The 16,249-nt window shown below is 44.3% G+C and overlaps 1 protein-coding gene across 1 annotated transcript in view; it reads left to right on the top strand.

Moving 5' to 3' along the window:
- LOC123990884 (myotubularin-related protein 4-like) overlaps window positions 1-16,249 on the top strand; it is a 98,511-nt gene that overhangs the window by 12,525 nt on the left and 69,737 nt on the right. Inside the window, exon 2 of the mRNA XM_046291852.1 lies at window positions 6,969-7,058. Coding sequence (XP_046147808.1) covers window positions 6,969-7,058 — 90 coding nt within the window. The remainder of the gene's footprint in view (window positions 1-6,968; window positions 7,059-16,249) is intronic.

Consider the following 16,249-nt stretch of genomic DNA (forward strand, 5'->3'; position numbering starts at 1 on the left):
ATCTCAGATTTTCAAAATATGCTTCTCAACCATTGCAAAACAAGCATTTGTGTAACAGTATTGATAGCTAGCGTTGCATTTAGCGTAGCATTTAGCGTTAGCATTCAGCAGGCAACATTTTCACAAAAAACAAAAAAACATTCAAATAAAATCATTTACCTTTGAAGAACTTAAGATGTTTTCATTGAGGAGACTCTCAGTTAGATAGCAAATGTTCAGTTTTTACAAAAATATTATTTATTTAGGACAAATCGCTCCGTTTTCTGCGTCACGTTAAGCTACGAAAGAAACCTGTATCCAGGATTGTGTAAATCTATCCGCAAGCTCATTAGCATAACGCAACATTAACTATTCATGAAAATGGCAAATGAAATGAAATAAATCTATTTGCTCTCAAGCTTAGCCTTTTGTTAACAACACGGTCATCTCAGATTTTCAAAAATATGCTTCTCAACCATTGCAAAACAAGCATTTGTGTAACACTATTGATAGCCTAGCATAGTATTATGCCTGACATTCAGCAAGCAACATTTTAACAAAAACCAGAAAAACATTCAAAGAAAATCATTTACCTTTGAAGAACTTCAGATGTTTTCAATGAGGAGACTCTGTTAGATTACAAATGTTCAGTTTTTACAAAAATCGCTCCGTTTTCTCCATCACGTTTGGGTATGAAAAAAAAACGAAAACTTTTTTCCAAATTAACTCCATAATATAGACAGAAACATGGCAAACCGATGTTTAGAATCAATCCTCAAGGTGTTTTTCACATATCTATCGACAATAAATCCATCGTGGCAGTTGACTTTCTCTTCTGAAGAAATGGAACGCGCATGGACCTACAGATTACGCAATAATTTCGACACAGGACACCGGGCGAACACCTGGTAAATGTAGTCTCTTATGGCCAATCTTCCAATGATATGCCTACAAATACGTCACAATGCTTCAGACATCTTGGACGAACGGCAGAGAGCTTAGGTTCATTCATCACACATTCACAGCCATATAAGGAGACGATGGGAAACAGAGCCTCAAAAATTCTGCTCATTTCCTGATTGAGGTTTCATCTTGGTTTCGCCAGTAGCATGAGTTCTGCGGCACTCACAGATAATATCTTTGCAGTTTTGAAAACGTCAGTGTTTTCTTTCCAAAGCTGCCAATTATATGCATAGTCGAGCATCTTTTCGTGACAAAATATTGCGCTTAAAACGGGCACGTTTTTTAATCCAATAATGACATAGCGCCCTCATAGGTTGAAGAGGTTAACAAGGTCATCTACATGTCATACCAACGTAGCAGGTACTGCTTCCACTGTCATCCCCTCAGGCTCTTGCTGTTTTTTTTTTTTAAGTGGAACGGTTCCGTTTTGGTGGTACGGGGTGTTAATACTTGCACAGTCTGTTACATGGCACAACCAGCCTGACCAGTGGACCAGCCTGACCACTGAACCAGCCTGACCAGTGGACCAGCCTGACCACTGAACCAGCCTGACCACTGAACCAGCCTGACCACTGAACCAGCCTGACCACTGGACCAGCCTGACCACTGGACCAGCCTGACCACTGAACCAGCCTGACCACTGAACCAGCCTGACCACTGAACCAGCCTGACCAGTGAACCAGCCTGACCACTGGACCAGCCTGACCACTGGACCAGCCTGACCACTGAACCAGCCTGACCAGTGGACTATGGTTTTCGGATTCTGTGTTGGGTTTGTGGCAGTAATGGCAGATGTCCCCTCTGGATCCACATGGCAGTATGCAAGAGGACGCCTGCAAGAGGACGCCTGCAAGAGGACGCCTGCATGAAAAACCATCTGGGGGGGGGGGCTTGTCACTTTCACACGGCTGACAATAATGTAGGCTTCGTGGGCACGTATCAGGTGACGAAGCACAATGACCGTACTGCCATTTGGATTATCGCTGATATGAATCACCATGCAGCACAATGACCGTACTGCCATTTTGATTATCGCTGATATGAATCACCATGCAGCACAATGACCGTACTGCCATTTTGATTATCGCTGATATGAATCACCATGCAGCACAATGAGTAAAGATCCTCGTGTTGATGTGTCTGGGCTGGCTGTGGTGCAGACTGTACAGAGGGTCCTCTCGTCTCGTCCCCAGTGTGTCTGAGCCGAGGCAGAGGTGGATAGATGAAGGGAGGTAGGCGGGCACCTGAGACAGCTGGAATAGAGGGAAGAGGGAAAGATTAATGACGAGAGGATTATATCCTCCTGCTGCTCCTACAGTTTTTCCCTCTGTGGATTTTCAGGGACAAGTCCCCTGATTTTAAAAAAAAGATTTTTTTTTTTTTTTAGCCCTCAAAAAGAACCGACGATGGAGTTAAATGGAGTCTGATATTTTCCAATAGTTGAATGTTGCAGCTCATCATATTTGCACGATGATATATTTTCTGTCACTGTAGCAAACTGGTTTGCTCTCGCGGATCCCCCTCTGCAGACCTTTTTATGAGAGTGTTCAGGTAAACGTTTTAATCAGTGATACATTGTAACCACGGCCTGAACAACCAAGGGCCCAGGTCCAGGAAGTGTTTGCATGCAACAGTATAATCTACCAAGCCTGAATGATTTGTAAAATGACTAGATCGACTAGGAGGTGTAATCCAATTGATGGATATTGATAGTAGAATATAGTTCCATGTCATTGTTTGTTTTCTTTTCTTCGCGTAGCTACACCCCTAGTCACCTTTTTTAGAAAAACAAATGCTTACAAAAAAAACAAACAGATTTTGTTATGAAGAACTTGAGGATCACGATCCTCATTCTTCTCATGCGCTAACCTGACCAGCTTCCCCGTTAGGTGACCTGCTGGGTGTGTTGGTGGTACCAGCTTCCCCATTAGGTGACCTGCTGGGTGTGTTGGTGGTACCAGCTTCCCCATTAGGTGACCTGCTGGGTGTGTTGGTGGTACCAGCTTCCCAGTTAGGTGACCTGCTGGGTGTGTTGGTGGTACCAGCTTCCCCATTAGGTGACCTGCTGGGTGTGTTGGTGGTACCAGCTTCCCTGTGAGGTGACCTGCTGGGTGTGTTGGTGGTACCAGCTTCCCCATTAGGTGACCTGCTGGGTGTGTTGGTGGTACCAGCTACCCCATTAGGTGACCTGCTGGGTGTGTTGGTGGTACCAGCTTCCCTGTGAGGTGACCTGCTGGGTGTGTTGGTGGTACCAGCTTCCCTGTGACGTGACCTGCTGGGTGTGTTGGTGGTACCAGCTTCCCCATTAGGTGACCTGCTGGGTGTGTTGGTGGTACCAGCTACCCCATTAGGTGACCTGCTGGGTGTGTTGGTGGTACCAGCTTCCCAGTTAGGTGACCTGCTGGGTGTGTTGGTGGTACCAGCTTCCCAGTTAGGTGACCTGCTGGGTGTGTTGGTGGTACCAGCTTCCCCGTCAGGTGACCTGCTGGGTGTGTTGGTGGTACCAGCTTCCCCGTCAGGTGACCTGCTGGGTGTGTTGGTGGTACCAGCTACCCGTTTAGGTGACCTGCTGGGTGTGTTGGTGGTACCAGCTACCCCATTAGGTGACCTGCTGGGTGTGTTGGTGGTACCAGCTTCCCCGTCAGGTGACCTGCTGGGTGTGTTGGTGGTACCTTCTTCCCCGTCAGGTGACCTGCTGGGTGTGTTGGTGGTACCAGCTTCCCCGTCAGGTGACCTGCTGGGTGTGTTGGTGGTACCAGCTTCCCTGCGGCGGCAGGGTAGCCTAGTGGTTAGAGTGTAGGGGAGGCAGGTAGCCTAGTGGTTAGAGTGTAGAGGAGGCAGGTAGCCTAGTGGTTAGAGTGTAGGGGAGGCAGGTAGCCTAGTGGTTAGAGTGTAGAGGAGGCAGGTAGCCTAGTGGTTAGAGTGTAGGGGCGGTAGGTAGCCTAGTGGTTAGAGTGTAGGGGGGTTAGGTAGCCTAGTGGTTAGAGTGCAGGGGTGGTAGGTAGCCTAGTGGTTAGAGTGTAGGGCGGTAGGTAGCCTAGTGGTAGAGTGTAGGGGGGTTAGGTAGCCTAGTGGTTAGAGTGTAGGGGCGGCCGGGTGCCTAGTGGTTAGAGTGTAGGGGTGGCAGGTAGCCTAGTGGTTAGAGTGTAGGGGCGGCCGGGTGCCTAGTGGTTAGAGTGTAGGGGCGGCCGGGTGCCTAGTGGTTAGAGTGTAGGACTAGTAGACGGAAGGTTGCAAGTTCAAATCCCCAAGCTGACAAGATACAAATCTGTCATTCTGCCCCTGAACAGGCAGTTAACCCACTGTTCCTAGACCAGTTAACCCACTGTTCCTAGACCAGTTAACCCACTGTTCCTAGGCCGTCATTGAAAATAAGAATTTGTTCTTAACTGACTTGCCAAGTTAAATAAAGGTTAAATAAAAAAAATAGGTGATCTGCTGGGTGTGTTGGTGGTGTACTGACCGTAGCCCAGCAGTGACCAATCCCGTCCTTCATTCCTCTGTTTGCTGAAGCCTGTGTAGCACCCTGCGTCAAAGATTGCTGGCACTGTGCTGAGTAAATGTTTGACATTCGACCGTAACACAGTTCCCGAAGCCTGTTGTAAACTGAGGAAAAAGATATTGGTGCTTTATTGCCAAATTTCGTAACCGAACAATAACCCTTCCTCTAATTCTATAATATATATTATTATTATTTTCTATGACCCAGAACAGGGAAGGCATTATATTTTGAGGGGTTATGGGCTTGAAAGATATTGCCTGCCCCTGCACCACACCACATCTCTCCTCCTGTTGTCTGCCAATTCAGCCTCCACCACTACCACAATGCATCGCAAATGGTCCCCTACTACCTCTTTAGTGCACTACTTTCTATGGGACCTGGTCTAAAGTAGTGCACCAAAAAAGGATTCGGGTCCCATTTGGGACTTGGGAGTCCATCTGATGCAGAGGTCTTTCACCTAATTTATTATCCGAGGTCGATCACGGTCAATGTTTCATCTGCTACGTGACGCCTGTGCACTCGCTTCCTCCGCTGAGATGGCAGATTACCATACTGATGCTTGATGGTCGTAGGCTCTGGATAGAGACTCCTGTGATGGGAGTTAGTTGGGGGGGGGGGGGCTTTATTGACCTTTTCCTGAGCGAGCGACGGTTTTGATTGAAGCCTCTGTTCTAGTGCTTGCTGTTTTGATCTGGTAAAGTGGTGCTGTTTTGATCTGGTAAAGTGGTGCTGTTTTGACCTGGTAAAGTGGTGCTGTGCTGTATTTTGATCTGGTAAAGTGGTGCTGTACTGTTTTGACCTGGTAAAGTGGTGCTGTGCTGTTTTGACCTGGTAAAGTGGTGCTGTGCTGTGTTTTGACCTGGTAAAGTGGTGCTGTGCTGTTTTTTGATCTGGTAAAGTGGTGCTGTACTGTTTTGACCTGGTAAAGTGGTGCTTTCTGTTTTGATCTGGTAAAGTGGTGCTGTACTGTTTTGACCTGGTAAAGTGGTGCTGTTTTGATCTGGTACAGTGGTGCTGTTTTGATCTGGTAAAGTGGTGCTGTTTTGATCTGGTAAAGTGGTGCTGTTTTGATCTGGTAAAGTGGTGCTGTTTTGACCTGGTAAAGTGGTGCTGTTTTGATCTGGTACAGTGGTGCTGTTTTGACCTGGTAAAGTGGTGCTGTTTTGACCTGGTAAAGTGGTGCTGTGCTGTTTTTTGATCTGGTAAAGTGGTGCTGTTTTGATCTGGTAAAGTGGTGCTGTTTTGATCTGGTCAAGTGGTGCTGTACTGTTTTGATCTGGTAAAGTGGTGCTGTACTGTTTTGACCTGGTAAAGTGGCGCTGTTTTGATCTGGTACAGTGGTGCTGTTTTGACCTGGTAAAGTGGTGCTGTGCTGTTTTGACCTGGTAAAGTGGTGCTGTACTGTTTTTGACCTGGTAAAGTGGTGCTGTACTGTTTTTGACCTGGTAAAGTGGTGCTGTACTGTTTTGATCTGGTAAAGTGGTGCTGTACTGTTTTGACCTGGTAAAGTGGTGCTGTACTGTTTTGACCTGGTCAAGTGGTGCTGTTTTGATCTGGTCAAGTGGTGCTGTACTGTTTTGATCTGGTAAAGTGGTGCTGTACTGTTTTGATCTGGTAAAGTGGTGCTGTACTGTTTTGACCTGGTAAAGTGGTACTGTTTTGATCTGGTCAAGTGGTGCTGTACTGTTTTGATCTGGTCAAGTGGTGCTGTACTGTTTTGATCTGGTCAAGTGGTGCTGTACTGTTTTGATCTGGTAAAGTGGTGCTGTACTGTTTTGATCTGGTAAAGTGGTGCTGTACTGTTTTGACCTGGTAAAGTGGTACTGTTTTGATCTGGTCAAGTGGTGCTGTACTGTTTTGATCTGGTCAAGTGGTGCTGTACTGTTTTGATCTGGTAAAGTGGTGCTGTACTGTTTTGATCTGGTAAAGTGGTGCTGTACTGTTTTGACCTGGTAAAGAGGTACTGTTTTGATCTGGTCAAGTGGTGCTGTACTGTTTTGATCTGGTCAAGTGGTGCTGTACTGTTTTGATCTGGTCAAGTGGTGCTGTACTGTTTTGATCTGGTCAAGTGGTGCTGTACTGTTTTGATCTGGTAAAGTGGTGCTGTACTGTTTTGACCTGGTAAAGTGGTGCTGTACTGTTTTGACCTGGTCAAGTGGTGCTGTTTTGATCTGGTCAAGTGGTGCTGTACTGTTTTGATCTGGTAAAGTGGTGCTGTACTGTTTTGATCTGGTAAAGTGGTGCTGTACTGTTTTGATCTGGTAAAGTGGTGCTGTACTGTTTTGACCTGGTAAAGTGGTACTGTTTTGACCTGGTCAAGTGGTGCTGTACTGTTTTGATCTGGTCAAGTGGTGCTGTACTGTTTTGATCTGGTAAAGTGGTGCTGTACTGTTTTGACCTGGTAAAGTGGTACTGTTTTGATCTGGTCAAGTGGTGCTGTACTGTTTTGATCTGGTAAAGTGGTGCTGTACTGTTTTTGTTACTATGGGAATGTGTGCTGACGTGTCACCTGCTTGTCTTCCAGGGTGAAGAGGGACCACCCAGTCTGGAGTACATCCAAGCCAAGGACCTGTTCCCCCCGAAGGAGCTGGTCAGTGAGGACGACAACCTGCAGGTGGGTGGCTTGGAACACACACACACCAGGTAGAGTAGACAAAGCCCACACACTAGGATTGTTCTAATCTCTACAGTAAGCTACTTCTCTCTATGGGAATCTGCTGTGCGTGAGATGAGGCTGTTGTTCTGTAGAAACTCCGCTAGCTCATACTGTAGGTTCTGAAATACCAAGTCCTATAGGGAAGGGTTGTAAGTACACTAACTAACACTGTTCTCAGTTCTCATGCTTGTTCTAGAGAGTGTGTGTGTGTGTGGTCTTCATACTTACAACTCACAAATGTTTTACATTTTATTTATTTAACAAGGCAAGTCAGTTAAGAACAAATATAAATAAATAAATAAATATATGCCATTTAGCAGACGCTTTTATCCAAAGCGACTTACAGTCATGTGTGCATACATTCTACGTATGGGTGGTCCCGGGGATCGAACCCACTAACCTGGCGTTACAAGCGCCATGCTCTACCAACTGAGCTACAGAAGAACAATTTTTATTTATTTACAATGTCGGCCTACACCCCGGCCAGACACTGGGCGTCGCCTTATGGGACTCCCAATCACAGCTGGGTGTGATACAGCCTGGATTCGAACCAGGGTGTCTGTAGTGACTCCTCTAGCACTGAGATGGAGTGCCTTAGCCCACAGCCACTCGGGAGCCCCTACTGATGCCGATATATATATATATATTTTTTTGTGTATATTTATTTATTATAATTATTCTAAAAACATTTTTTTATTTTTTATGAACCAGAACAATTCTAATCAGGTCAAATTCAAGAAAATGTTCAACCAGATTGGCAACGTAAATGGAAATCATCTAACCTCATCCTCAGAGCAGTGATCCACAGTTACCCCGGGTTACCACTTCACGCAGGAGAAAGGGCTTTTAGAACAGTGATCCACAGTTACCCAGGGTTACCACTCCACGCAGGAGAAAGGGCTTTTAGAACAGTGATCCACAGTTACCCCGGGTTACCACTTCACGCAGGAGAAAGGGCTTTTAGAACAGTGATCCACAGTTACCCCGGGTCACCACTCCACGCAGGAGAAAGGGCTTTTAGAACAGTGATCCACAGTTACCCCGGGTTACCACTCCACGCAGGAGAAAGGGCTTTTAGAACAGTGATCCACAGTTACCCAGGGTTACCACTCCACGCAGGAGAAAGGGCTTTTAGAACAGTGATCCACAGTTACCCCGGGTTACCACTCCACGCAGGAGAAAGGGCTTTTAGAACAGTGATCCACAGTTACCCAGGGTTACCACTCCACACAGGAGAAAGGGCTTTTAGAACAGTGATCCACAGTTACCCCGGGTTACCACTCCACGCAGGAGAAAGGGCTTTTAGAACAGTGATCCACAGTTACCCCGGGTTACCACTTCACGCAGGAGAAAGGGCTTTTAGAACAGTGATCCACAGTTACCCCGGGTTACCACTCCACGCAGACGACACCATTCTATATACTTTCGGCCCGTCATTGGACACTGTGCTATCTAACCTCCAAACAAGCTTCAATGCCATACAGCACTCCTTCCGTGGCCTCCAACTGCTCTTAAATGCGAGTAAAACCAAATGCATGCTTTTCAACCGATCGCTGCCTGCACCCGCATGCCCGACTAGCATCACCACCCTGGATGGTTCCGACCTTGAATATGTGGACATCTATAAGTACCTAGGTGTCTGGCTAGACTGCAAACTCTCCTTCCAGACCCACATCAAACATCTCCAATCGAAAATCAAATCAAGAGTCGGCTTTCTATTCCGCAACAAAGCCTCCTTCACTCACGCTGCCAAGCTTACCCTAGTTAAACTGACTATCCTACCGATCCTCGACTTCGGCGATGTCTACAAAATGGCTTCCAACACTCTACTCAGCAAACTGGATGTAGTCTATCACAGTGCCATCCGTTTTGTCACTAAAGCACCTTATACCACCCACCACTGCGACTTGTATGCTCTAGTCGGCTGGCCCTCACTACATATTCGTCGCCAGACCCACTGGCTCCAGGTCATCTACAAGTCCATGCTAGGTAAAGCTCCGCCTTATCTCAGTTCACTGGTCACGATGGCAACACCCATCCGTAGCACGCGCTCCAGCAGGTGTATCTCACTGATCATCCCTAAAGCCAACACATCATTTGGCCGCCTTTCGTTCCAGTACTCTGCTGCCTGTGACTGGAACGAATTGCAAAAATCGCTGAAGTTGGAGACTTTTATCTCCCTCACCAACTTCAAACATCAGCTATCTGAGCAGCTAACCGATCGCTGCAGCTGTACATAGTCTATAGGAAAATAGCCCACCCATTTTCACCTACCTCATTCCCATACTGTTTTTTATACTGTTTTTATTTATTTATTTTTCTGCTCTTTTGCACACCAATATCTCTACCTGTACATGACCTGATCATTTATCACTCCAGTGTTAATCTGCAAAACTGTATTATTCGCCTACCTCCTCATGCCTTTTGCACACATTGTATATAGACTGCCCATTTTTTTTCTACTGTGTTATTGACTTGTTAATTGTTTATTCCATGTGTAACTCTGTGTTGTCTGTTCACACTGCTATGCTTTTATCTTGGCCAGGTCGCAGTTGCAAATGAGAACTTGTTCTCAACTAGCCTACCTGGTTAAATAAAGGTGAAAAAAAAAAAAAAAGGGCTTTTAGAACAGTGATCCACAGTTACCCCGGGTTACCACTCCACGCAGGAGAAAGGGCTTTTAGAACAGTGATCCACAGTTACCCCGGGTTACCACTCCACACAGGAGAAAGGGCTTTTAGAACAGTGATCCACAGTTACCCCGGGTTACCACTCCATGCAGGAGAAAGGGCTTTTAGAACAGTGATCCACAGTTACCCCGGGTTACCACTCCACGAAGGAGAAAGGACAGTGGGTGGCAGCGGGCCAAGTCTATGAGCTCATCTGTAATCCTGTTTGAAATTAGTAGACCGCATTGCAGAGTAACTCCCTGGAGAACTGGAAGCGAGGCTACTATTGTTTTAGTTGGTACTGTAGGAAAAGGTGTCTGGGCTCAACACGTAATCAGGAAAGGGGGGATACCTAGTCAGTTGTCCAACTGAAATGTGTCTTCCGCATTTAAGCCAACCCCTCTGAATCAGAGAGGTGCAGAGGGCTGCCTTAATCGCTATCTACGTCTTCGGCGCCCGGGGAACAGGGGTTTAACTGCGTTACTGGCCCAATGCTCTAACCACTACCTGCAGACCAGGGATAGGGTAGAGTAGAGGATCAAATCCAACTTTTATCTAAATAATTAAAAATTGTAAAACACTTTACATTTATAAAAAAAAAAATATATATATATATATATATTTAGCCATTTTATTAACAAGGCAAGTCGGTTAAGAACAAATTCTTATTTATAATGACGGCCTAACCCGGTCAAACCCGGACAACTGCCCTGTGGGACTCCCAATCACGGCCGGTTGTGTGATACAGCCTGGATTCGAACCAGGGTGTCTGTAGTGACGCCTTTAGACCGCTGGGCCACTCAGGAACATGTATATGAAGATAGTAAAAGGAGGGTTGGGCAAAATATGGGAATTGATGTAAAATATACAGTGGGGCAAAACAGTATTTAGTCAGCCACCAATTGTGCAAGTTCTCCCACTTAAAAAGATGAGAGAGGCCTGTAATTTTCAACACAGGTACACTTCAACTAGACAGACAAAATGAGAAAAGAGAAAAAAAATCCAGAAAATCCAGGATTTTTATTGAATTTATTTGCAAATTATGGTGGAAAATAAGTATTTGGTCACCTACAAACAAGCAAGATTTCTGGCTCTCACAGACCTGTAACTTCTTCTTTAAGAGACTCCTCTGTCCTCCACTCGGTACTTGTATTAATGGCACCTGTTTGAACTTGTTATCAGTATAAAAGACAACTGTCCACAACCTCAAACAGTCACACTCCAAACTACACTATGGCCAAGACCAAAGAGCTGTCAAAGGACACCAGAAACAAAATGTATTGGTGGCTGACTAAATACTTTTTGTTGCCTCACTGTATATATTGCTGTCATCCATCCTGGTCCTGACCACAGATTTACCTTTTTAAATGGGTAAAAGGTAATTGGATGCTGCCAAACACGGCTTCAAAACACACAATGAGTATGTTTATCAAATTAAAAAAAGAAATCCACACTTATAATATTAAACTGATTTATGGCAGTAGGCAGAATATGCAATAGTCATGTAAACACCTTTACTCTGCTTGTCAAAGGTCAAAATTTAAGTATACACCGATTTTTATCTTATTTTTTACTTTTGAATTATTCGGACACAAACTCCTTAATCGGCGTTCCAGCGGTGTATTTGACCTGCGCCGGGAACCAGCCGGGAACCAGCCGAGAGCCTCCCTCTTTATGCGCGTGTGAAGTGAGTTCGTAAACAACTGAATGGAGGAGTAGTTTTTGTCTGAACTCAGAATCAAAATATGCTTCCCAACAATAACATGGTCGCTGTGGTAGAATGTTTTTTTGTTTTGATTTGCGTTTTATCAGAGTGCCATCAGGTAGCCTGATTTTAGATGTGTTCATGTAAAACAGGATTTATTAGGGAAATCGTTATTTTTTGCAAATATTATTATTATTTTTTTAAATCAAACTATTATATTAATCTCACTATCCACAATCACATAATTGTGTGCATGTAAATCATTTATTGGATAATGTGAGATTTTTTCCAATTTAAGCTTCTAGCATTGCTCGTGTTAGCGCAATGACTGTGCATGCTAGCTGTTCCAGTAGACTTCGTCATTGCGCTATTAGCATTGGCTCTTAAAAACGTCCCTAAACATCTTTCAAACGGCACACAGGCACAAAAATGGTATCCATGCTTTTATCTGACTCTGGGTAAGTATTTTTATTTATCTATTTCACCTTTTATTTAACCAGGTAGACTAGTTGAGAACAAGTTGTCATTTCCAACTGTGACCTGGCCAAGATAAAGCAGAGCAGTGCAACACAAACAACAACACAGAGTTACACATGGAGTAAACAAACGTACCGTCAATAACACAATAGAAAAGTCTATATACAGGGAGTAGAAAAACATCCTTAAATGACTAGTGCAATAAAACAATTGATTTATTCATATAAAGTACCAGTCAAAAGTTTGGGGTTCACCTACTCATTCAAGGGGTTTTTTCCCCTTTGGTTACTACATGATTCCATGTGTGTTATTTCATAGTTTTAATGTCTTCACTATTATTCTATAATGTAGAAAATAGCAAAAATAAAAACAACTTTTGACTTGTACTGTGTATCTCTCTGGAAAAATACTGTGAAAATGATGACAATCCTCTTTTAGTGCACGAGCTGAATGACTGCCTGAAATTTCAGCCTGTTTTTTGGTGTGTTGGAGTTTTGGCCTGTCTGGTGACATCACCAGGCGGTGAATTAGTTACTAGACCAATAAGAAAGAGTTCTCGATCTCTTTGCCAATAATGTTTGGTTTTCAGCTTTCCTACTGAGACCACTATCGGACAGCCCTTAACAAAATGGTTGTGAAATGGCTCATTGCTGAGAATTGTTTTTCTTCTTTTTGACCAATTATTATTACTTTTTTTAAACAATCACAGTAAAATACTTGAATTGTTAACCAGAAATTATTTGATATTGATAAAAAATGGCTTGCAGAAATATAAAAATGTGAACTTTTTATGCTTATTTTTTTTAATTTAACCTTTATTTAAGTCAGTTAAGAACAAATTCCTATTTTCAATGACGGCCTAGGAACAGTGGGTAAACTGCCTGTTCAGGGGCAGAATGACAAATTTGTACCTTGTCAGCTCGGGGGTTTGAACTTGCAACCTTACTAGTCCAACGCTCTAACCACTAGGCTACCTGCCTCCTCTACACTCTAACCACTAGGCTACCTGCCTCCTCTACACTCTAACCACTAGGCTACCTGCCTCCTCTACACTCTAACCACTAGGCTACCTGCCTCCTCTACACTCTAACCACTAGGCTACCTACACTCTAACCACTAGGCTACCTGCCTCCTCTACACTCTAACCACTAGGCTACCTGCCTCCTCTACACTCTAACCACTAGGCTACCTACACTCTAACCACTAGGCTACCTACACTCTAACCACTAGGCTACCTACACTCTAACCACTAGGCTACCTACACTCTAACCACTAGGCTACCTGCCTCCTCTACACTCTAACCACTAGGCTACCTGCCTCCTCTACACTCTAACCACTAGGCTACCTGCCTCCTCTACACTCTAACCACTAGGCTACCTGCCTCCTCTACACTCTAACCACTAGGCTACCTGCCTCCTCTACACTCTAACCACTAGGCTACCTGCCTCCTCTACACTCTAACCACTAGGCTACCTGCCTCCTCTACACTCTAACCACTAGGCTACCTGCCTCCTCTACACTCTAACCACTAGGCTACCTGCCTCCTCTACACTCTAACCACTAGGCTACCCTACCTCCCCTACACTCTAACCACTAGGCTACCTGCCTCCTCTACACTCTAACCACTAGGCTACCTGCCTCCTCTACACTCTAACCACTAGGCTACCTGCCTCCTCTACACTCTAACCACTAGGCTACCTGCCTCCTCTACACTCTAACCACTAGGCTACCTACCTCCTCTACACTCTAACCACTAGGCTACCTGCCTCCTCTACACTCTAACCACTAGGCTACCTGCCTCCTCTACACTCTAACCACTAGGCTACTTGCCACCTCTACACTCTAACCACTAGGCTACCTGCCTCCTCTACACTCTAACCACTAGGCTACCTGCCTCCTCTACACTCTAACCACTAGGCTACCTGCCTCCTCTACACTCTAACCACTAGGCTACTTGCCTCCTCTACACTCTAACCACTAGGCTACCTGCCTCCTCTACACTCTAACCACTAGGCTACCTGCCTCCTCTACACTCTAACCACTAGGCTACCTGCCTCCTCTACACTCTAACCACTAGGCTACCTGCCTCCTCTACACTCTAACCACTAGGCTACCCTGCCGTCCCGTTGTCTTATGCTGTCTGATATATTTTTACTATATTTGATTCACTTATTTTATACAATTTTGTGTTTTACTAAAACCTGATATTTCATTTTAGGCATATTTAAAAATGTATTTTTGTGGGATCCTATACTGTCAGAAGATTGGTGGAGTGGTTGTTTCCTAGCGACCGCCTTGGGAGTCATTTACTTCTGGTACTCCTTCCACAACAGACAGACATTAGACTTTTAATACTTCCTTCTGCTGAGCAATCTCCAGTCAACCATATCTGTTTTTCTCCCAAGATGTTAATTTCCTTACAGGGACCTACAGAGGCACTGTTATCAAGTCATTCATGTCATTATTTGCTATCAAGAGACTCCTCCTACTTTTAATTTTTTTAAATGTGTGCATAATTTGATTTTTCTCAGTTGTTAGGTCAGCCTCAGGGAACCTCGTCCATTCTAGAGTGTTTAAAAAAAAAAAAACAACACATTCTAACATGTTATTATTCATGTCACATATGATATGAGAAAGAAAAAAGAAGCATTTTTATCCATCAACATTTGAATGATGCTCTCTTGTTTCACCTTGAAATGATATGACCTCTTTGACTACTTCTGAGTCTCTTTTTTTTTGTATTGATTGTATAGAATGCCGTAGAATTAAACAATCACTCTTCTTCAATGGTATCATAACACGCAGCATTACCGACCGTGATAAAAAGCACGGTACTGTGTAATTTGAAGTGTTCTCAAGCTGCTCGCTCACTGTAAAAGACCCAGTTATTTATTCTGTCATTTCTCTGTTAATGACCGGTCTTTATTCTTTATGTGACTCTGATCTGTCTGGATGCCTAGTCACTTTACCCTGGTTTTATATACATACGGTATCTAACTCAAGTACCTCTGCACATTGATCTGGTACTTCCTGTATATAGCTCCACATTGATCTGGTACTTCCTGTATATAGCTCCACATTGATCTGGTACTTCCTGTATATAGCTCCACATTAATCTGGTACTGGTACTTCCTGTATATAGCTCCACATTGATCTGGATCTGTATATAGCTCCACATTGATCTGGTACTGGTACTTCCTGTATATAGCTCCACATTGATCTGGTACTCCCTGTATATAGCTCCACATTGATCTGGTACTTCCTGTATATAGCTTCACATTGATCTGGTACTTCCTGTATATAGCTCCACATTGATCTGGTACTTCCTGTATATAGCTCCACATTGATCTGGTACTTCCTGTATATAGCTCCACATTGATCTGGTACTTCCTGTATATAGCTCCACATTGATCTGGTACTCCCTGTATATAGCTCCACATTGATCTGGTACTTCCTGTATATAGCTCCACATTGATCTGGTACTTCCTGTATATAGCTCCACATTGATCTGGTACTTCCTGTATATAGCTCCACATTGATCTGGTACTTCCTGTATATAGCTCCACATTGATCTGGTACTTCCTGTATATAGCTCCACATTGATTTGGTACTTGTACTTCCTGTATATAGCTCCACATTGATTTGGTACTTGCACTTCGAATTTATAGCTCCACATTGATCTGGTACTTCCTGTATATAGCTCCATTCTTGTGTGTGTGGTATTTTATGGGGCGGCAGGTAGCCTAGTGGTTAGAGTTTTGGGCCAGTAACCGAAAGGTTGCTAGATCGAATCCCCGAGCTGAACGAGGTAAAAATCTGTCATGCTGCCCCTGAACAAGACAGTTAACCCACTGTTCCCGGGCCGTCATTATAAACAAGAATTTGTTCCTAACTGACTTGCCTAGTTAAATAAAGGTAAAAACAAAACAAAAATCCTCTCGTGTTAGTTACTATTTTTATATTTTAAATTCTGCACCGTTGGGAAAAGTTTGTAAGCTTTTCACTGTAAAATCTACTACACTGGTAGTATTTGGCGCATAGGATAAATAAATTGTGATTTTTTAAGTGTTTCTTCTAGAGGCCTCCCCGCCTCGGCCCTGAGCTGAAACAACCCTCACCCTAGCCACTAGTTACTAGTGGAGATCTGAGAGGATTGGAAAGGCCTCTGCATCCCAATGTACCCTATTCCCTATGCAGTGCACTACTTTCTATGGGCCCTGGTCAAAACTAGTGCACTACATAGGAAATAGGGTGCCATTTGGGACTTCGCCTATTGTCTGGTTAAAGGAAGTCTCCGG

Source organism: Oncorhynchus gorbuscha, linkage group LG02, assembly GCF_021184085.1.
Source record: "Oncorhynchus gorbuscha isolate QuinsamMale2020 ecotype Even-year linkage group LG02, OgorEven_v1.0, whole genome shotgun sequence".
NCBI classification, from domain to species: domain Eukaryota; kingdom Metazoa; phylum Chordata; class Actinopteri; order Salmoniformes; family Salmonidae; genus Oncorhynchus; species Oncorhynchus gorbuscha.